The sequence below is a fragment of the Mesoplodon densirostris genome, chromosome 2 (genome assembly GCF_025265405.1).
Source record: "Mesoplodon densirostris isolate mMesDen1 chromosome 2, mMesDen1 primary haplotype, whole genome shotgun sequence".
NCBI classification, from domain to species: Eukaryota; Metazoa; Chordata; class Mammalia; order Artiodactyla; family Ziphiidae; genus Mesoplodon; species Mesoplodon densirostris.
This window is the reverse complement of record NC_082662.1, coordinates 96,845,167-96,869,132: the sequence shown is the minus strand read 5'-3', so window position 1 is coordinate 96,869,132 and position 23,966 is coordinate 96,845,167. Positions and strand designations below refer to the sequence as shown.

The window sequence follows — 23,966 nt, the reverse complement described above, 5'->3', positions numbered from 1 at the left end:
ACAAAGCCTCTATTGGTGCAATAGTTACTAAATCAGACAGAAAAAAAATGTGTGAGAAGTAACTAGGTGGGGAATCTGTTTCAATCTCCTCAAAATATGGGGGTAGGCCTAGCTCACATTTATAAGGAAGGTCAATTATGAAACTGCAAACCTTGTTTGCCTAAAAATATCCCTCTCATTAATGTCTGGCTTTTATTTTATCCCACCAGGAAGCCAAACACAGTCACTAATTTTTTTTTTTTTTTTTTTTTTTTTTTTTTTTTTTTTTTGCAGTACGCGGGCCTCTCACTGTTGTGGCCTCTCCCGTTGCGGAACACAGGCTCCTGACGCGCAGGCTCAGTGGCCATGGCTCACGGGCCCAGCTGCTCCGTGGCATGTGGGATCTTTCCGGACCGGGGCACGAACCCGTGTCCCCTGCATCGGCAGGCGGACTCTCAACCACTGTGCCACCCGGGAAGCCCCACAGTCACTATTTGAGCTCATTTATTCATTCACTCAATAAATAATATATTCCGTTGGTCTATGTGTTAGGCACTATGTGAGGTACTGAGTTACTCTTTTGGCCTAGATTAAAATTTTGGAAGTATTGCATTTGATGACCGGAGTAAAAATGAGTAAGTGTTCTCAAAATTAATAAAGAAGGGTGATTATCTTTTTTTTTTTTTTTCTATTGGGTTGGTCAAAAAGTTCATTTGGGTTTTTCTATAAGATGTTACAGAAAAACCCAAACGAACTTTCTGGCTAACCCAATAAATTAACATACTGACACTCACCAGAACAGTGTGGATGCATTCATATGAGAGCCAGTTACTACAGTAGAGAGCTGAGGTCAAGGTCCCAACAGAATGAAATCAAATTTGGACAGAAGCAGAGGAGGACACTGGAAATGGTGAAGAGTGGAAGACACCCAGGAATAGGGTTAGCACCTTGGAGACCCCAGATGCTTAAAAGAAAGGCAAGAAGAATGGGAGGTTCCTGAAGGCAAGTCCCTTCCTCTACAGGAGGCTAGCTTTGTCACGGTGTGCATGTGTGCTAGGGCTGGGGAGTGGGAGTGGGGAGTCAGAGGAACCAGCGGGAGAAGGAGAGTTCTGGAAGAAGGAGGCCATATGGGAGATGGGGTAAGAAAATCCTGTAAAAATTTTATAGTTAAGGCATGTCAAATTAATAATAATAATAGCAACAAGAAAAATAATAGAATTACATATCACCAAATTAAACTCTCTTAGGAAACAATCATTTCACCCCCATACATTCTATCTCTCTGAGTTCAACCTTGTTTAAACTGGCATTTCTGACTCCCTAGGAAACCTAAAGGGCCTCTCCAACAGTCCTTAGTTGCGGGTTTGGAACAGGGAGAATCTTTCTGGCCTGGAGCCACCTCAGAGTAGTAGTTGCAGGGAGGAGACCCATGTCCCAAATCTAATTGCTTCCCAAGGACTTCTTCAGAGCTGCCTGGAATTCCGGAGGTGTGGGCACACACACCCTGTACTCAGGCTCTCCCTCTCTAGAAGAGGCCCCTAAGTGGTAACTGTTCTCCACATAACCCCATCCTAGGTTGATTCTTGGTGTACCTAATATAATTAATCCAGATTTTTTCAAAAGAATCTTTTATGTGCATAAATTCATCCTAGGAACTTTTCAGAACCACATAGAAGTCAGTCCTCATTGTCAAGAAGCTTGTTTAGTGCATAAGACAAACATGTGCTCAGATAACTAGAAAAAAAAGAAGACGTATTTAAAAACAAAAACAAAAGAGACACAAAGTGATATAAGGAGAAATTCATTTCACTTGAGGAGAATTAGGAAAAACTAAGTTAAAACTAAATCTTCCATGAGGGCCAGTAAGGTTTATTTAACAACAACAACAAAAAAAAAAAAAAAAAAAAGGAGGAAATGAGCATTTCCAGTGAAAGGAATAGAGTGTGCAAAGACATGACATTGGGAAATGGGAGAGAACAGGGCTGGAGAAGTTTCATAACATGGTTCCTTTGTGGATAAGATCTACCCAATAGCCAATACTATTGGAAGTATTGAATGGCTCCTTTGTGGATAAGATCTACCCAATGCTGGGCTTCATCTGACAAAGATTTATTCACCAAAAAACGTGTCTGTAGACATCCAAGTTCAACCAAGACCCAATCCATGAATCTCTGCAGACACTGTTACTTACTATTCTTTGAATTTAATGAATAGTATGCATTTCTGTGACATTCACTATTTGTTTATGGGTTTTGTTTGAAAATCAATTTATTTATTTTGATAGGAGAGTTAAATAATGTAAATTCTATAAATAATTATATACAAAACCATACACAGCTAAACACTCAATATCACAAACTTCTTCCAGAAGATAAGTGGATACTTTAAATGTCTTATAACCTAAGAAATGAGCTAATAGTAACTTTATTCCTTTAAACTTCTAACACTCTTCTGAGACTTTGATAAAGCTTTCTTCTCTGGCCATGGTGTATTTGAGAATATAAAATGATAAAAGATCTTTGAAAGTGATTTGAAACACATGAGAGCACTACATAAATGCAAGACATTTCAGATGTAATTATTAGACTGCTGTATTATTTTTCAGTTTTCTGTTAATTTCCCACTCTTTAGGAACTGTTCTTTCCACATAGGCCCAGAATTCATGAATGATCATTAATGATAGAGTTAGAGCTGCACTATCTTATTAAGATCCTGAAGGGACGATATTAATAGTTCAATAATTCTTCGATCCTCTAATTCACTGAGCTACCATTTTCTCCTTTCCCTTTTTACAAAATATAAAGTTCATGGTCCATTCTTACAATCACTTCCTTTTATATGCTCTCATCTCCCTCACCCCCAACCCCCCGCCCCCAATTACAGTGTCCTGGGAAAATCTGATCCTGGTTAAATCCAACTCTCCACTTCGCCATGCCTACACCCCAGCAGCTAAATGTGGCTGGAGTTTTTTTCCAACTATTTTGAAACAAGTCTCACTTTAAATTCATGACCATAAACTTCAATAGGGCCCTCAGGGCATTCTGGCAACCCTTCCTGAACCAGGAGGCTTTTGGGCCACCACTCTTTCTTGGTTCACCTCCTTCCCCACCTACCATTGCTTCTTCCTCTCTTCGGCTTTTTGTTGTATCTTCTCAAATGACTCAGGGCGTAGCCCTTGGACCTCTTGGCTCTTTAGGCTCACTAAGAGCCAGGGTTTTTTACCCAACCTCATGACTACATAAACCATCAATATGCTGACCTTTCCAAAATAGTTATTTCTAGCCTGGACCAACTTCCCAGTTAGTTAGTGAGACTTCATCCAGACTGATATATTCAACTCCCTTCTTAAAGTCTCCACTTGGACATTTAATAGATATCTCAACTTTAACATGTTCAAAACTGAGCTCATAGGTTACCTTCCCAAGCCTGCCACTTACATGGGCAGCTGGATCTGTCTCGGTAAATGACAACTCTATTCCTCCAATTGCTTAGGTCAAAATTCCTGGAGTTGCTCTTGACACCAATCTTTTTCTCATCCCCCTCTACCCACGCCCCCAACCAATCAATCAGCAGATCCTCTTGACTACACGTTTAAAATACATTCTAAATCTCACCACCTCTCACCATCTCATCTTTAGTTAAGGGCACTTGGATTATTGTTGTTGTCCTCAAACTGCTTCCCTGGCTTCCATCCTTGTGATAGTCTCCTCCACACAGCAGTCAGATTGACTCTTTTAAAACTTAAATTAGGTCATGACATCCTTTTGCCCATAATCCTAATGGCTTCCTTCCTCATTCAGAATAAAAGGCAGAGTTTGAATTCATTCATTCCCAAATGATCTGGGCTCATTGCTGTCACTCTCCTCCTCACTCGCTGTACAATACTTTCATGTTGCTCTGCAGACATGCCAAGCACTTCCCCAGGGCCTTTGAATTTGCTGTTACCTCTGTCTGGCCTACTCCTCCCCCAGACTTCCCTATGACTTGCTTCCTCACTTTGTTTTTAGGTCCTGCTCAAAGAAAATGCTGTGACTACTCTATCTGAAATAACAGCTCCTGACACAAACACATTAATCCCCCCTCTCACATTTACTAATCTTATTTAATTTTTTTGTAGAACTTAGAGTATCTGAAGACTAAATTAAAAAAAAATCTTCTCCCCTATACTTTGAGTGTAAATAAATGTGTGCAGACTGTGTCCATTTTGTCCACAGATGTAAACAGAACTCAAAATACTAAGCATTCAAAAAATGTTGTCGAATGAATGAATCAATGTCAACGAATCAGTGATGACCCTGAGGCATCTTACTTTGGGAAACAGAGGAAGACACAGAGGAAAGTTATGTTTAAATTCATTCTTCCACCATTCAAATTCTGTAAGAGAGTCTGGCTGTATCCTAAATATTAAAGAGTTGAGATAAACAACAGCCATACATCACACTATAACTGAGTTATTAAATATTTTAGCTGAAAATTGACTATATGTCTATGCAGATTAGTTTAGGTAGGAAAAAGGAGATTTCCAAAAATTGCTATGGTTTTATATACTTTTGCAATCTCAAATCACACTGTAGGCTATATTTTGTTTTTCAGACAAGTTTTAATTACTGTTGTGTAAACAAGCTAACGGGGTCCTCTAAAAAACATTTTCATGGTGTAGCATGGCATGTGTTGGCAATGCATATTTATTGAGGACCACCTTAAACCAGGGGACAACTTGAACGAGGCCCAGTCCTAAGCAAGAATCATAGCCCTAGACCAATGAGCATGTTGGACCATGAAGCCCAGTCCTGAAGAGTCCAGTGCAGAGTTTCTCAACCTCAGCACTACTGACATCTTAGTTCATATAATCTGTGGTTTTCCCGTATGTTGTAGGATATTCAGAAGCATTCCTGGCCTCTACCCACTAGAAGCAGTAGCATCTCCCAAGCTGTGACAACCAAAAGTTCCCTGGGGGAGCAAAATCCCCCATCTGACATATATGACATCATTCAAGGCAGTTATGATAATATGGTACGTAAGAACTGGCTAGTTAAGCGAGCAGCATTTTAGAAGAAGGAGAGTTCAAAGTTGTCTTTCTAGATCAGGAAAGATCCAAACCTCTTCTAAGGTTTAAAGACAACTTTCTGACTGAGACTGGTTGGGGAAGGCCTGGGGAGGTAAGAGTTATAGAAAAACAAAAGGTTGGAGAGAAAGAGAATGAAAGAAAAAGAATGTTAAGAATAGGAAGGGGGGTGTTAAATGTCTTGGTGTTTTCTTTCTTACTGTTCCCCATGTTGCCTCTAATTCCATTATTATGTCACCAATGTACCGTAATATGACATATGTTATGGAATATAAGATAAAGTACTCTGAATGTGGCACAGGTAGGTTTATTTATTTATGTTGAGGCCAAATGAGGAAAGTTTATTCGAAGTCAGAGCTGGTGGAAATTTACTGTAGTCACTCAAAAAGAAAGGATTTGGAAAAAAAGACTTTAGATAGACAGAAGGTGAAGGAATTAGAATTCTTATAAAGTATTTTCCCTTCACTACATTAGCAAAGTCACAAGTCTCCAGTGGTCTTCCCCAGGGGTGGGAATGAAGTGGCTGCAGCATTTTCCTGATTCTTACCCACCCCCAACTCTGGCTTGCAACCTTAGGTAGCTTTTGAAGCCCTTCCATGTACATCATTTGATAACAATCTGGATTATTCTATGATAAATCTACTTCATTAGGTGGCTTTTTCCTGCCTGTAGAAATGTGTTCAGATCTCATTAGTGCTGTGACCCCAAGAAACTAGAGATTCAATGATACAGGGTCAAATTTCAAGTCGAGTCCTCTTGTATATCCAGTACTTGATATGACAGAAAAAAGATGGACTCTATAAGGTCCCTAATGCTTCCTTTCTCCTTCACCTCCTTGGTTTCTCTGTGTAGGTTTGCATATCATAGATAAGGAGGGACATCCCTACTGTGGCATCAATGACTGGCTTATTATATGCACACATGCCCAAATAGGCTTGACACCCTATGAACTTGTGGCTGCTCTGTTCCTAAAGAACTTAGTTCCTCAAATTTCAAATCCACTTGGATTCCCCTCAAAAGGGCACTGCCAATGTTTGATATGTAAAAGTACATTGTGAGGAAAGTTTAAGACTTGGTTTAAATATCATTGGTTTCCCTTTCCCATCTTCTGACCAGCTTCCTCCTTTTCTCTATATGACACAGAAGGAACAATTCAAGTTGGTTAAAATCTGGAAAATGATTTGACTCTTTTCAATAAGGAATAGGGAAGCTATTATGGTCATTTTCACAAAGTGGGTCAAACCAAATTCAGGTATTGTTAATAAATATATTTCTTTGTAAGAGGTGTTTCATTAAAAAAAAAAAACCGAAAACTCCCTAAAACATGACATATACCCAACCGTCAAGGGTGGAAAACAAGACACACCTGTCACATAGGACATTTAAAGGAAAATGGTGAAATAAAAACAGAAGTCTTTATGTTTCCTGAAAAATCTTCAGTCTGTGAATGACAGATGCTAGCTGGAATGGGCCATTCATGAGTCACAGATGAGATTCTGCTCACTTTCATTTAAAGAAAGTAACGTAACTATTATTTTTGGGTCATAATCAATGCTTAACCCAGTGTAGCTCTTCACTGGTATTTGTTCAAATTCATTTCAAACAATATTTGGAAGTGGAAATTCCAAGGTATTTCATTTGTCAAATGGGCACCATACATGCACCTACCATTCTGTTCTCATGAAAAGCATCCTTGAAACTCACTGTAAGTGAGTTTCCTTATTTTCAATGCAAATGAGTGGCAATGTTAACACTCTAACATTCATGTTCCAAACAGGAACCTAAAGTGTTACAATTCTTATCACACATTAATCTTTCAGAAAACAAATATTGTAGCATTTTAAGTTTGCAGCATTCAAATTTCTGAGTGAAGCATTTTTTTTCCTCTTACAGATGACATTCTCAGTACTATTTGATGCATTGATTGTTATCAGTCAACATGCCTCACCAATAAGCTGATGGGTACACTTCACAGATATTCCAGATTCATACAGTGCAATGTTTCACAACACATAACACCATGAAATCACTGTATGAATCCAAGAATTCCTACCTCTCTTGTGGTTTGCAACTTGAACAGAAGAAACTGTTGACAAAGCTAATTTGGGAGCAACTGGATAGGTTTAAAAGAATGAACAGCACATTAGAAACAATAGTGAAACGTTCAAATTGTAATTACTTATCATTGACCCGCTTGAAAAGTGGCCCTATATGAAGAGACTATTTGTATTTGTTGTTTCTGGGAGTTTGCTTCAATCACAAAGGAAGTCTTGTATTTGGCTGAAAATGGTTTGACCTTGTCAGTAATAAAGTTTAGAAACTTTATTTTCAGAGGCAAAAAGAATTACCATTTAAATCAAGCATCCAGTTATGCAGAGATTATTCCAATAACAATATGGATATTAGTATCCCCTACTGTTCTTCTCTTAAAATAGTAGTTGTGTTGTTGAGTTACTTAGCAATATCATTGCCTCAATTCACCATGTCTTTCTCTCTGTGTAACCATAATCTCATCTACATATAAACCAGTTAGATTATTTTTGCTGAATTGATTAGACATGACAGATAGTCACAATGGTCAACCATTCAGCAGAATCTGGATCTCAGTCTCAGAGTCACCTCGAATCTGTCCACCTTTCAAAAATGTAGTCTTTTTCTCAACATTTATTACCTATATGATATCAGTTTGTTAATGGCAGGAATTTCTAAGTTTGCCTGCCTTTCTTTTCCAATTGTTCCTGAAGTGTTGCTTGTGAAAATAGCAAAAACAAGATAGAGCCTGATGTTCTTTGCAGATGTTGACCAGATAAATTATGTTTGCACAGAACTGACCTCTGCTAGAAAGTGCACCTTTAGCTAAAATGTCAAGTTCAAGCACTTTATTCAACTGTGAGCTTCTCAAATAAATTTATTTGAACTCTTTATCCACATTCTAAAAAAGTGCAACTGGCATTAACTAAAGGTATTTCTGAAAGCTTTTAGTCTTGTGACACTCACAGAAAACATAGCAAAATAATTAAATGGGTCTGTTTCAGGTTTTAAACAATGCATAATCTTGTTCAGCACAAAACTTACTGTGGAGAAGTGTTAAGTCTTAGATCCTGTCTTGTATAATTTGTTGAGCTATGAAATTCAATGGGAAATACTGAGTGACAGTTCACTGAAGATGCTCTCATTGAACTTGCCAAGGAACAAAGCCACTAAACCTTCCCACAATCCTCATAGAATTATACTAATGGGTTGAGCTTGATCTGTATTTCTTCTTCCACATATGTATGCAGAAACTTGAAAAAATTCATTTGGAGCGGATGATTAAGATAATTCTATTTGCTAGTAATATATGTATCTAGGACAATCTTGATTTCATCACTCTGATCAAGGACTGAAAATGCAGCCCTTCCAATTTGACTCCTCAACAAATTGCTAATATATTTTGTTTTGCTTAGCAGCTATTTCCTGGTTCCTCCTTTTGCTCATTTCCTCCTCCATCTGTATTCATTAGAGCTTAAAAGGAACACCCTGTATATAACAAAGGAAGGTGGAAGCCAAAGATGTGCCTTTTTTTTGTGAGAAGGAAGGACGCAAAAGAAGACAACTTTCTTTTAATATAAACTATTTATATATGTCTATGTATATCTATAGGCTAGACGTTAATGTAATTTTAACATTACACTGAATCTTATGAATTTTATTGGCCAGTTTTTAAAGGTTCTATTTCTTCCTGTGTAATCACACTGCTGTCTGTCAGTTTCTTTCATTATTTATTTATTTATTTATTTATTATGTTAGAAGTCAGAAAATAATTACTGCTCTAAGGACAGAGAGAAAACACGTTGTTTTTAATCCTGGCAGAAATTATTGGTAATTCATAAAGGATAAAAGAGGGAAAGCCTCAGCGAGAAAATACACTGTGACGTTGAAGGGGAAGAGAGAGAGAGAGAGAGATCCAAACTCCTGTCAGTCAATATGGAATGACAGTTTAAAAAAAAACAATACAAAAACAGGTCTTTTAGGGGCTGCAATACTGCCTTTATGTATTTTCCCTGACCCTCAATACAATTGATGTAACAGCCAGTTTACCAAAGCAAAGCAAAAGTGAGACAGTGGAAGGAAACCTGTGTCACTCACAAGTTTTTATGATATATTATTTATATTCCCCACTGTGATGGCAACCAAACTCTAGGCTTCTCTTGGGATGACTGACATTCAATGTAAATTTGATAAAGTGCTTGTAACTTTTATGTTGTCTAACTTTTTCTACATCTTTTACTATAATATTTCTGGGACACTTCATATTAGAAAAAAATATTTGAATTATGATTCTTTCAAAGACATGGCATTTATGATAATGCTCTTATTTAGTGCTAAAAAATAGAGTATGGGATTTTCCCCCTAAACATGTGGGACTTTATATCAGTAGGAATTTTACATGCTCCTACCTTGTTTTGGATTAGAAACCTCAAGGGAAGAAATATTCGGCCATATCCTATTAAACTTTGGAGGATCTGCACGCACCAGGAAAAATCAGGGTATGTTACTTTCAGCTATAATGTCATTTGGTCTAAACAGAAAACTATATGGACAAAGACACAAACCACACATCTGCTTTTTAACTTGGTTGTGATGCACTTAACAAAACATACTCCCACACCAAACAAGAGCAAGCAATTGATGATTCCCAAAACACTGAATGGACATTAAATATATAGCCTGTTCCCTAACAAAGCTATATACATTAACTTGTGCAATAAAGTAGAGTGTTCTTACAAATAACCAAACAGGGACTTCAGCAATTCAAATCGTTATATAAAGCTGGTGCCTGAAACTAGAAGATAACAGGAAAGAAATAATTTCTCACTTGAGGATTCCATTCTCTGCAATTTATATTTACAGATACGAGCTTGTTACATTAGTCTTCAGGAGAGATTCTTTAGGGTATGTTTTAAGTGTGAGCCATTATCTCTGCAAAGAAGTGGATTTATTTCCTATTTTTATTTATGCGATTTCTCAGAGAAAGAAAGAGAAAGATGACTGGTGGTTCTGGTTTAAGGAGAATAGTCCAAGGTGCTTCTGATCATATCTAAGGTTTGTATGTATGGGTGTGTATGTACTTTCTTTATTTTAATATATATTTTCATGATGTTTCTAGCTCAAAATATATTTCTAAAGTTATTGGTTCCAATCCAATTATAAGCATTGTTAATTTAAGAATTAATGTTATTTCTTTCTTAGATTCACCTGCATTAAAAAAAAATGACTCTTGAAAAGCAAGAGAAGAGCCAGCTTTAGGACTGGGGGCTTTAAAGCTATTTTTGCTAAGATACATAGGCCATGACAATTAAAGCAGTCATTTCATGACTCAAATCTACCATTCATTGAGATCAACTCAAAACCATAACTCTAGTGTGGTCCTTTGGGACCACCCAGGTCCACAAGGAGAGTTCTTGCCTCTAAACTCCTATAGCATGTTACCTTATGTGCTCCTTATTTCTCACTGATATGTGGATAGGCATAAGTTTCAATATTGCTAGTTTAAATTTTATGTCTATTTCTTGTCTCTGTAATTAGATTGGATCTCTTTGAGGAAGGGCAAAGCCTTCCAGAAGGCCTCAGTAAATATCTAATAACCGAGTAATTGATATCAAATGGCTAGGCTACTGTAAACAGGTATTATCAGATTGTTTCCTCCATAATTAGATTATAGTGAATAACATTCTTGCAAGACATGGAACTTTCACTATAACTGTGGTTTTTTAACATTTGTTAGAAAAGCTGATCTACTGTTACTCTGTGCGTGTATGTGTGTGTGTATACACATAAAAGCAAAGGAAATCTTAATACTGATATTGCTGTATCCATCAAAATTTATGAATGAATAAAGAATGTAACAATTTTCCACATCTGTATCCAGGTATTACTAAATAAATAGATATTTGGTAACATGTAGGCAAAATATGCAAGTTATTGACTGAATGCTAAGCCTACTTGAACTGCAATGATCACTTTTGAAAAACAAATGATTTCTAGAAGTTGAGTTTTTTTTTAAGGTTTTTTTATGTGGACCATTTTTAAAGACTTTATTAAATTTGTTACAATATTGCTTCTGTTTTACGTTTTGGCTTTTTGGCCCCGAGGCATGTGGGATCTTAGCTCCCCGACCAGGGATCGAACTTGCACCCCCTGCATTGGAAAGTGAAGTCTTAACCACTAGACCACCAGGGAAGTCCCTAGAAATTGTTTATTTAGAAGAGATTTCAAACCACTGGTATAGTTTTATAGAGAAAATATATTTATTTATATTATTAGCATCAAATTAAGAAAAATTTAGTTCTTTTAAATGGTTCTCTCCATCTTTTTCCATAAGAGAGGCAAATACAGGTCATATGTGGGGTGATGTTTGTAAACTTAATGTTAAGTATTCAGTGGCTTGACTTTCTTGATGAAATGAAAGTAATAATATAATTAATCATTTTGTTAATAAGTTTTGCCAAAAAATTTAAGTAAAGACAAAAATTTTATATTAAATAAAAGTTAGAAGTGAGCTTTGAAAATTAATTTTATAAATTAAGCTTTATTCCATATTCTAATGTAATAAATATTTTATGCCTATATTTTAGTATACTCTTTTATGATTTTTCCCTAGGATGCTGAGGTTCAGTTTTGAGGATCTTCCTACATGTATAAAAAATTAATGTAGGTCATTCTACTTTTGAAATGTTAACTATTTGACCTGTATGAAATTATCAAGATAGACACCTCAGTTACAATCTGATCCCTACCTGGCAGGTATTTTCTTCTGTATTGTGTACTTATGATAGTTTCTTGGGGGATGGGAGAGTGTAGCTTTTGTGTTTGCTTGGGAATATAATTAGACATTTTTTTCCAAATGATTTTCATTATGTGGGATGCCTAACCTTCCTGAAAAATTAAAACTCAGAGCCACCAGCATTTATCACGTGGAAATCCTAATCTAATCTATACATATCTCTAGTGGGACAAAATTTTATGTGTGATGTCTTTTCCTTGGGAGGAAAAATGTCCTGAAAAAAAAATATTGAAATTTGTGGACCCTAAGCTTCTATAGCATGTTACTGTCTGTGCTTACATGTTTTAATATTTGGTCATCATGCAATTTTTATTTTAATATCTCATTTTAATTTTTTTAATTTTTATTTTGTTTTATAATTGCAAGGCCAAGTAAGAAAACAACTTAAAATTAGCCAGTTACTGTCTGGCTACTCTTGTTACTCGAAGATCCTGGCACATATAAATATTCAGTCAAAGTTACTAACAAATGTTTAATTCCCAGAAGTAAATTAGGCACATTGGAGGGTATATTCGTTGTATAATTGGGACAAATTCTGTGTTATCATATTCAATGCTAATAAAAGTCTTTGCGTAACATGAAGCCTCAGAGAACTTTTAGCCAGTGGCCGCTTATTTCGAGTAGTTAGAAATCGCAAATACAAAAAAATATTATAATACGTCAAAGGTATTGGTATTGCTTCTAGGTGAACTGTTGCACAATTTATTAATTTCATTCTTTCATGAATTAACTAAGGAATATCTTTGGGTCATATGAAGGTCTCAGAGTGGTAGTATGTTGCAAGGCAAAGGGTCCCTGGAATCAGAAGATAAGGGATCTGGTCCTAGTTCTGTTGAGTAGCTGTCTGGCTATTAATTCCCTGGACTTCAATTTCTTTACCTGTAAGATAAAGGTGCTGGACTAAAAGATCTCCATGGTTTCTCTCAGCCATTAAATCCCATCACTCCAATGGTTCTTCCGTGGCCTAGCACTGTCACACTAAAGTTCACAGAAGGATGAAGCCTGTTGGAATGAAGCACATGCCCTTTGGAGAACCTAGGGGATTTAGGGGATTAAGAATCCCCTGTGTGGAGGGAAAATTATTGCTGCATGTTGTAACTGTGGACCTTTGACTGTCATAGTGAAACCCAAACTGGAGTTAAGAAATTATTACTGAGGTAAGGGGAGGGATTATCATATGTGTCCAGTGGGACTGTAGATGGCCAATCCTTCAAGAATAGCCTTTTATGGAAATCCCTACTTCTCAAGGATCCTGGTCCCATACATCTGGGAAAATGGATTGAACTCATCTTGATGATCTCCAAAGACTTTGGCTTGAGGAATATGGAGACCAAGACTACATACTCAACCACTGCCCCCTTTAAAAAGAAACAAAATATCTGAAATGCCCATCTTATGCTGTTACTCTATTGTCATTGTTAAAATTTCATATTACATCTATGGGAAGCCTAGGAAATATCTATTTAGGGGAAATTTATTTAAGATATGGTGCGTGTAAATAGAGCTTGGACTAGATTCAAATCCCAGTTTTACCACTTGGACAAGCTCCTTAACTAATCAGTGTCTAAGCTTTCCTATATGTAAAATGGGATAATGACACTACCTACTGGTTGTTGTCAAGGCTGAATGAATGAGTTAATACTTGCTTGTCATGGTAGTGAGCATTTAAGAAATGTCAGTTCTTATTCTTTTTTTATTGAAGTATAGTTGATTTACAATGTCGTGTTAGCTCTTATTATTCTATTTGTGGTTGCTGTTGTAATAAAAATATTATTGTAGTATAAACAGTTCTTACTGAATTGAAGTAGAGGTAATAACGTGCTTCCCCTATTTTGTGAAACCTTAATTGTTCCCAAAGCAAGTGATTTGGATATGTAAAAATCTCACTTAAGATACAAATTACTTTAGGGAATAATCTGGTTCTAGGGCCTACATTGATTAATACTGTTGTTCAGAAAGCAATAGGAATTATTTTGGAATACCGTGGAAAAGATTTGATTTTTAACACAACGATAAAATGTTAATTTTCAAGTTTCTTTCAGTTTAGAAGCACATCAATTTAGACTATGAATCAGATACATATATCTTGCCTGAATTTTTTTTTTTTCCATTAAGGAGAGACTCAGAAAACTGTTATGCGACAATTTGGTTGTGGCACTTGAAACTCATTTTCATGAATCAGAAAAACTGAAATTCTAGTTATAAAAATTAGACTTTGGTAGAAAGTTTTTCTCCTCTGTGTCCCAAGGAAATCTCTTTGCACTGTAAGTTGGAGAGAACTAGGTTAGAATTGATAAACTTGACCATCTATTGCTGACACCATAGTGAATCAAGCTGAAAGGAAGCTTGAAGCAGAAGGCTAAAAACACTTTATTTACATCAGGAAAGCTTTAGAGTTAGGGTTTTAGAATACTGTCTTCTATCACACATTCACACCCTTAGCATGAATCATAGGCAGCTTTCAACTCATTTTGTGGATACCCTTTAAAATCAAAGTAAATTGTGACTATGCTTTCCCATGTTTTTTCTTTTTTTCTAGAATAGTCTACTTTATAGTGTTTCATACATTAGTCATTTAATCAAATGAGAAATGTGGATGAATTCTAAAGGGTCCTAGTTTGGAAATTGGACATTGAGCTAGAATCCTGCCTTGGCCACCAGATGACTTAGATGATTCAATTAAGCCTTAGTTGCCTTGTCTGTAAAATGATGATGTTGAACCAGTGCTCTTTAAGTTTCCTAAAAAGACTAATTTTACATATGTTTTTAGTTCTAAAATACAGTGGGAAACAGGGTGCCACCATGGATATGAAAAGCCACTGCTGAGAGGATGTTAGTGAGCCTTCATTAAACATCCTTCCTCCAGGAGTGTATGAGGAAAACGTCAGGAAGAGACAAAGTTACAAGGTCCCTTTGGATTTGTAGAGCTATTGCTCTTGTTCCTCAGGGAGTTTGGAAACCACATTAGTGATGTCTACAAAGGAATCTATAGAAAACCCTAAAGCTCTTCAGAAGAAACCCCTAGGGCCTTGGAGGTAATCTTACCATTTTTACAGTGAGCTGCCTACTCTCAGAAATAACAGCATCATTAAACTGCTGGGGAAGATACACTTTAATGTAATAGTGGTAAGGCTGCCCTTGAGGTGGCACACAGAATGTTTTTTGCTATGAGCAACTATGTCAATAAAGTAAACATTTGGATTTTTACAGTCATAGAATATGTACAAGCATGTTTCACAATTTGCATAGCTAATTTCATGAACTGTCACATGTTCTATAATATATGTAACATCTTTACATTTCCCCTCTCCCTCAGCTTACTGAGGATGTTTATCATTGATGGTGGTAGAGGAAGGGCACATTTTAATGTAGCTTCTGTTGACCACACAGTGAGATAACAGAAAATGAACTTCTGTTTTTCTCCAGGACACTAAAGTTCCCTGCACAGAAATGGGTCAATTCAGGGATCAACAGGTCTAAGGTGCAATGTATTAGACTGGAAAGAGTCTGAAGTAGAAGTTAATAAATCTAGAATTTTTCCTTCTAACCTCTTCCACCTGGTATAATGTTATGAGCACAGCTTTCGGAGTCAAACAGGCCTTCCTGGCCATATTACATTTGGTAAGTTACTCAGACACTCTGAACCTCCAATTCACCATTTGTAAAATGGAATTCTGTAGACATGTGGGGACATTTCCCTCCAGTTCCCAGGAAGTGAAGCAGTTAGCTGGCCAGCTCTCTATTGATATTCTAAGAAGTCTTCGGTGATATTCCACTCTTAGTTCACAGTTATATGTTGGAAGGTTCATCATAGGACCTTTCAGAGACCTTGGCAAATCTTTGTTTAAGCTAGGAATTTCCAGATGCCCACACACAGAGATAACAGCAAAGGTACAGATATCAGCTCACACTTAAAAAGTGGCTTGACATTCTAAAGTCACCTGGGAAAAGGTTAATACATGAAAAAAGTCAACATTGCTCAAGGTGGGCAATTGTTGTTTGCTAAAGATTGCTAAACTTCTTGGATTTTTTTTTTAAGGTAGGGATACTTCCCCCTTCTTCATTGGAATATTTAATTTATTCTTCAGGATTAAAGAAGCAGCTATGTCCTAATGTTCATTCAATTTTTGGATAACCACAAAGGTTTCATGAATGTGAAATGCTAGTTACACAAATATGAAATGGATCTGTGATGAGAATACTGGGTACATGATATAACAAAGTCCCAAAGGCATCTCACCTGGGACCTTAGCTTTCCTTCTAGAACATCAGCAAACAGTTCAAAATTAATGTAGCACACCATGCAATTTGCCATATAGCTACACTAGCCTGATAATTTTTTTCTTCATTATGTAAAACCTAATTAGCTAAAGGGCGATTCAAATGAAACTTTTATTTGGGGATTTAGAAGTATTAAAGCAAAGGGAGAAAAACAAACACTGAAGCTCTCTGGATAGAATGAACAAGATTACTAATAACCCTTGAGTGGGGAAATGATTAACCTTGTTATTTTCCTCACGATCCAGGTTTCTACAGTAAATCAGTTCTGAACAAAAATATTTGGATGCTGTATGGAAAACAACTTTTACAAGGTCTCCAACTGGCATCAAATGTTTTCAAATATGAAAACATCTCTGAGCTTTCTCAACAGGCTGATGAATCCCTGAAGGTAGCACTTCCCTTGTTTAATAGTCCTGCCAATTAAATCAAATTAGAGATGAATTTTTAACTCTGTGATGAAGGCAATGTTCATTATAAGAGAAAGCAGGAAAATGGAATATTTCCCTTAAATGAACTGTTGTTTCAAATTGAATAAATTGAAGAGGAGGGGACAGCCAAATGAATAAATTGAAGAGGAGGGGACAGCCAAATGCATCCATCAATTTTTACACTTTATAAACCATGATGTCAATCATTTGAAGGTAATTTAAGGAAACAATGTACACTTGGGTTCACAAAATGTCTACATATGTCTCTTCTTTGGTTGCTATTCTAAGAAATGGTTTTGTTTATTTACAAATTCCAAGTTTTTTTAAATGGTGTTTCCTGAAGTGAATTTTCAGTGGATTATCTGCCTTTAATCTCTGACTTTGTAACCTTTAACCTCTGTTATTTGCTTTTTAAGTGATAATCACTCACACAAAGCTACTTGCACATTACGCCAACCCTTGTTGTTCTAATTGTGTTTTTTTAAAAATAATATACTGTTTAACATAATTAGTGAAATGACTTGCTTTTCAAGGCTAAGGATCTGATAATATATGTTCGAACATAATGATTAGTTTATCACTTTAACAAAAACACCCACACCAAACTAAATATTCATTTGGATCATCAGCATCAACAAATATTCACTTGGATAAAATTGTGAATGTTTACTTATAAGTGCATGATACATTTCACATAAAAAATGAAACCTGAATGAATTACTACTACATCAGGTAAAGGAAAAACAGAGCTCATAAGGCTCAAATGGCTACAGATCTATTTTGGGATTCATTAATTGCTGACATTATCACCAATATTTTTTCAGCCATGGCCAAAGCACATCAAAATGACTGAGTTTTAAATCAAGTACTTTTGGGATGATTGGGAAACCTATTTCCTAATAGATAGACAACAGCAGGTACAAATGACCTTAATGGGAAATTTGTTTCAAAAACATTTTTAGCAGATGATCGGAAAGGATGACCACTCTGTCTATGCATTTGAACCTTAATACAAGTGTTGACAGTTAGAAATCTATCCTGAAATCTAATAGGCCTCTAAAATCTTCAGTCACTGTGTATATAGCATATGTATATGAACCTATGGTTACATACATCAATAATTTATGTCGATAATATGCATCATTCGTTTTCCTTGAGATACTCTTTGATGATGGGAATCTCATGGGTGTTACATCTATTATAATGGCATCTTTCTATATACTTGGAATTATGTTCATTGATTCCTTCCTTGGGATAAAGGGAAAAGCCCTGGCAAACACCCAAAATTAGTTAAAAATCCAAGCAGCTCTCTCTTCTCTGGCTTTACCTTGGAAACCCCATTTCTGTGCCCTCTAGAACAGGCAGTGAGTCATCTATGCATGAATTCTTGCCCTTTGGAGAGCAAAGGAATCCATCCACCAGTGCACACAGCGAGCACTTTATGAGTCCTCAGAGAAGGAATGTGTAAATGCAATTAAAGCAGGCTAGAAGATACAATCATGTTTGATGGTTTTATGGTAAATCTCTTGACCTTAAAGCCAGGCAATAAGCAAGCTAGTCGTGTGTGATGTTGGGTGACCCCTGGAAGCGCTTATATCCTGTTTGCCTGAGAACTCTGAGGAAACACCCATTGCACTCCAAGCAGAACAGCCAGAGGCATCATGAAGGCGGGGTACAAGCTATCACTTTATTTGTTAGAGGGTTTTGGTTAGGTATTAAGGAGCTAAATTTTCCTAGTTTCCTGATAATAAAGGTTAATACATTTTCCAAAGGCACAACAAAGCATCCTTTCAGGTCACCATTGATTTCAAAATAAAACAAAGCAAAACTGGAATTTCCCGATTCAGTGTGTAAAAGGTCAACATCTGCTGATGCTCAGAGATGGGGCATGTGGTGGAAATGGCCGAATGAGATGTTGAGTGAGCAGTACAGTCAGAAATTCCATGCAACATATGATTGACACTCCGAACAGAAACACACCCTAACACCAAAGAACTACTTTCCATCCATCCATTTCTGAAACTTTTGAGAGGTCAGATCACCATAGCAGCCTCAATTATCTGTCTCAGCTTGCTTCCATTTGGTTCCCTTTTGCTCCAAAATGTATGCGCAAATGCAATTGTCAAGGCCTGAAAGGAGCACAATGTGGCATATTTATACAGTTAGGCAAATGCCAAGGGAGATTCTATAGCAGAAAAATTAGACTATTAGATCTGAAGGTTTTCATTTGCAAGTTTGTAGCACTGATGCCATTTTCAACAAGATCACAAAGAGGAAGCTGCAGCATTAGTCTGGTATCTAAATGAATGTGAACACTGCTCCTATTTCTATTTACAAAGCAGCTGATTTTCATGGCATTTAACACGTCTAGTGCTTAACAAACCCACGTGCGGGCCTATTCTCAAGCGTAAGTAAACTAGGTTGACTTAAAAATTGGGAGACCTGACTGTGCATTTATAAGAAGCAGGAAGTTGTTTTATCCAAATTATGAGCATATTGCTTTTTAGATGGATGTTGGCTATTGGAATGCTCCAACCACTGCTGTTTACACTTATATCACCCAGCATGGCCCAGCACCTATGACAAAGACTGAGGGGTGAGACCCTAGTGAAAATGCTTCTTTTCACTTACAGTGCATAATCTTGGCTTCTTCAGTGCTTTATTTCAAGTCAGCTATTCAGTAGCTGTCCAAAGGTTTTAGCCATCAGAGGGAAAGGGAACAATATTTAAAAATATGTGAGATTTGGCTCTGAAAAGTTATGGGGAATTTCCTCAGTGAGTATTTTAGGCTTGGTGTTTGGTGTCCTTGTTTTAAATGTAAAGAGGGAGCTACAGCCTGGTTCTCCCATGACAGCTGGTAGAATTCTCTTTGCAATGGTGCTAGAGAAAAGTTCCACAGAATGTTGAAGAGAGATTTCTCTTTTCAATTGCTGATATTTCTACTAAAATATTTCTTGCAGGAATTTCTAGTATCCTTACTCTTAAATTTTGCATGTATTTTTTCATACCCCTTCTCTATCAAACTTGAAACTAAGTAGTCAGGAAAACATGGATAATGGTATTTTAGGAGGGAGAAATGGACATACTGATTATTTTTTTCCTTCATTCCTCCAGTAAGACTAATGATCACAAACCTACCTCTTTCAGGCCTTCACAAAAGCTAAAGTTTAATGCACTAATAAAATTCCTGCTCCCTGGTTCCATGGTGATTTCTTTTGGTTCTAATGAATAAGCCTAAAACATTAATTCTCTGCTTTTCTAAATTATGGTAGAAATTCATATTCAGTCCTAGGGAGAGAGTTCAAGTTGTTTGTTGGTTACCAGGTATGGGTAAATAGGACTGTTTATACTTTTGCTAAATGAGTTATGGTTATGTAACTAATTGCACCTCTGTAAAGGTAGCCTTCATTGATCAACAGTAGTCAGGCAAGTGGTGGCACTGCCATATCCACAGAGGACTTATACATAGATAACTATTTTAACTGTGCTCTCACCATATCTGTGCAGAGAACAAACACAGCAATTCAATTCACAAAGGAAATACTCTCTTACGTCAGAAATGGACACTGGGAAAATAGATCTGAGGAGCTGAACAACAAAGCAAAGCTGGCCTAGACTTGGATTGGTGATTTTTTTTTTTACTTACTGCCAATACTGGAAATACTGGGGATACCTGGAGAGAAAGAAAACAATAAAGAAAAGCTGTTAGACATTTATTAGTATGTGACATCTTTAACATAATATAAAAATCTTAGAAACATAAACACTTGATAACATTCAGGTCATTAGAAAAATAGCACAAAAAAACCCCAAAATATATATCCATCCATTGAGACCATTTTGCTTTATTCTAGAACTCCTTGAACTCATCAGAGTTGGGAAATTAATGTTCAACTTTAACAGCTTGTTCAAGACAGCTTCGTGATATCAAACATTTTGTGCTTACTTATAAGGTTAATGAAAATTTGTATGTGGTTCAAAACAGATATTAAGCTAGGCTTGTGTTCTGGGCACAAAGCACCAAGTATGCATTATATGGGCCTGTGCAAATATATCCACATATGCAATAGATCTCTTTAAATGTGTTGATATGCATGTGTTAGGTGTTGAAAGTCACCATTATCTGATTAACTACATATAACCATCATTTTTAGTCTTCTTTTACTTGTCAGATATTTGGATTAAATTCTGTAATAGAAATTAAATTGAGCAGAATGATTCAAGAGTACATTAGGTTGTTCACATCGACCATGGGCTTCATTGATTTTTCAGCTTCTACTTTAATTGCCAAGCTCTGCTGAGGTGGTAGAACCATTGCAGAATGTGACTGAACTTGGTATAAATGTGGACATGAATTTAGTCTGTATCCAGATGAAAACCCCTAGCCAAGAGCAGGGGCATGAGAGCCAGGTTGTCTCGGTTTGAAGCTTTGCTCTTATACTCATTGGCTGTGTGACCCTGGGGCCAGTGGCTTACGTTCTCTGTGGCTCAGTTCTCCACCTCTTAGAGTTGTTGCAAGGATTACATATATATATATGTGTGTGTATATATATATGTATATAAATAATTAAAGTACTCAAAGCATTGCTTGGCAGGTAGTATGTGTTATAACCAACCATCTTTGCTATGATTACTATTATTGATATAGTTGGGTCATCAAGCAAGCAACACCATGATAGATACTACTAATTAGAAGTCAGAGATTTGTAACATTTCCACTAAATTCAGGTAGTGGTGTGGGTGAGAGCATGAGATGCAAATAAGACAGAACTGAGTAAGAGTCATGCTTTGCAACTGACTAGCTGGGTGATTTCAGGCAAGTTCCCAGCCTCTTTAAGCCTGTTTCCTCACCTGAAAGGGGCTAATAATATCTACTGCACAGGGCTGCTGTGAGAATTGAATGAGATAATCCATAAAAATGTCTGACACATGGTACATAGTCAATAAATGATAGCTGTTAATGAGCTGTTCGGACTTGTTCTCCACATCGTGAAATGTGCTAACAGGTGGTAAATGTAGGAACCATTAAATTTCTATTTTAGTATTTAATCTTTGAACAACTGCCCTCTGCTTATTTTAACTAATCATTGTATCTTGCTCAGAGATTTCTAGCTTTGTATTCTTTAAAACCATGAGTTATTTTCCTATTTCTTAGTAAGGAGGGGAGAAGGAGAAATTAAAGCTTACCAAGATGTTTTAAAAAACCCTGGAAGGGATGAAATCTTATTTTCAGTTATTAGATATATTCAAAGTCTCTTGATTTTAAATGCACAGAGCTTATGATGCTTCAGCTTAATTACTGATCGCTGACCAACCAAAACTGGAAACCTAAATTTTTATTTCCATGTTTTAACTTTGTCTGAACTGAATTTCAAGCTGGATGCGATTTCTGCAAAGGACTGCTGGATTCCTAACCCGACATTTCAGTAGACTATCTGCCACAGTGTGACACTGACTTGGTACTGAATCTTTATTTTTTTTTCCTTTGCAAATCCCCTGTTGAGTGAGGTATGATGGCAGAATCATAATTTTAGTATCAGTTTCAGAAGCTCCAAATTTCCCCATGATTGAAGATCCTGCTCCATTACAAGGAACTGCTATGTCTTCGTAATCAGTCAAAGAGAATAGAAGTTGGGATGGCAGGAAGAGACTTTTCATGTGTTTTCAAACTTGCATGGAGTTAGAGGGCCATGCATAATGCAAGGTGGAGTTCTCAGGATGTTTGGCCAGACACAGTGGAGAGCAAACCTGTAAGACTGTTTGATGCAGTACTTGCTGCAGTTGAATACTTTAGAAAGATGCAGAAATGTTTCCATGCCTTTGGGGATGCCAGTGCTGGGAGAAATGTTCATTGCAGCTATACAAACCTTGCCAAGCAAGACCATTATGAGATCCTATTTTCCTCATGAAGATGTTTTCTATTAACTAACATTTGGATGTTTAAAATTCAGGCTCTTTCTCATTTTGTGGTTTAAAATTTTGTGAGGTGCTACCAGATGAGTCACTTTCTATTCCATTGTTGTAAAATGGGAATTGCTTAGAAAAGATTTTTAAACTGCTCATTGCAATAAAGATTTTTAAAGTTGAAAATACCTGAGCACCAAGGTATGTCCATTAGTATACTGTCAAATGTTATTTTTTCCCTAATGTTTCTTACTGTAATGTTCAAACACCTTGCTTTTGGTTCTCTACAAACAACTAAAGAATTTAGTAAACCAGTTATATGCATTGAAAAGGTTATGAGTAAGTCATGAGAAATCTTCCAAATGCTTAAGAAACTAACACAGGAAGGCTACAATTCATCTCATGAAAGGTGGGTTTCTCTGGGGTCTGTAAGCGCTGAACCAATGAATGCAACTCCATCTTACAACAGTGATGGTTGCCCATAAGCCACAGGAAGGACAGTCAGATTACGTTCAGGAAAATTGTCTAGACATGTGTTGGCAGTTTTTTAAACCATTCCCTGTGAAGTGACAACTATTATGGAAAGAATATTTTTACCTTTAAAATTGAGCTCAGAGTTATTTCTTCCCTTCCTTCTTCACCTCCTTGATGTGAATTAACCAGTGTCCTTTGTGATGGCACACCTCTTTGTGCAGGCCTCTGTGAGCAACTTATCAACTTATCTTTATGATTGTGTGTTTGCCTGAGACCTCTGAGGGGATGAGCATCATGTCTGTATCTCTGTTGTCTGCTCAGGACAATGCCTGGTACAGAAGAGTTGCTCAATGTATATTTGAGCAAAAATTTATCGCCTGTTTCTTTTTTTTTTTTTTTTTTTTTGTGGTACGCGGGCCTCTCCCTGTTGTGGCCTCTCCCGTTGTGGAGCACAGGCTCCGGACGCGCAGGCTCAGCGGCCATGGCTCACGGGCCCAGCCGCTCCGCGGCATGTGGGATCTTCCCGGACCGGGGCACGAACCCATGTCCCCTGCATCGGCAGGCGGACTCTCAACCACTGCGCCACCAGGGAAGCCCTATCGCCTGTTTCTGATAGAAGGTTTCTATCAGAGTGAAAATACCACTTTTGGTCATAGTATGATCTTTTCCCCTATAAAATGTTCCACTGAGACATTTCTCAGAGTTCAGTATTAGTAAATATTTTTGTTCTCTTTGGAAATTTCCTCCATTCTAATAGCAAGAGTCATGCAATGTGTAGATATGCCCTTCACCACTTTGCCTTCCAGGAAACTTAGAGGTCAGCTTGATGCTCAACTGGGTAAACTGATTTAATGTTTGGCTTATTTTCTTTCTATTCTTTTTTTTCTCACACCTTCCTTTTATATTCCTATTTGTATGCTCTTATTTTTATTTGTCTTTTTCCCTAAGCTATCCAGGGGGAAATGCAGATTTTGTGGGACCTAAAGCAAATACAAATCTAGGAGCTTTT

The 23,966-nt window shown here is 36.9% G+C and overlaps 1 protein-coding gene across 2 annotated transcripts in view; it reads right to left on the bottom strand.

Moving 5' to 3' along the window:
* Window positions 1–23,966, bottom strand: part of NTNG1 (netrin G1) — a 365,432-nt gene that overhangs the window by 56,515 nt on the left and 284,951 nt on the right. Inside the window, exons 4-5 of one of the 2 annotated variants that reach the window (XM_060085947.1) lie at window positions 20,226–20,252; window positions 9,484–9,549 (exon numbers count right to left, since the gene is read on the bottom strand). In XM_060085947.1, coding sequence (XP_059941930.1) covers window positions 9,484–9,549; window positions 20,226–20,252 — 93 coding nt within the window. The remainder of the gene's footprint in view (window positions 1–9,483; window positions 9,550–20,225; window positions 20,253–23,966) is intronic. The other variant, XM_060085936.1, reaches the window with a different exon arrangement.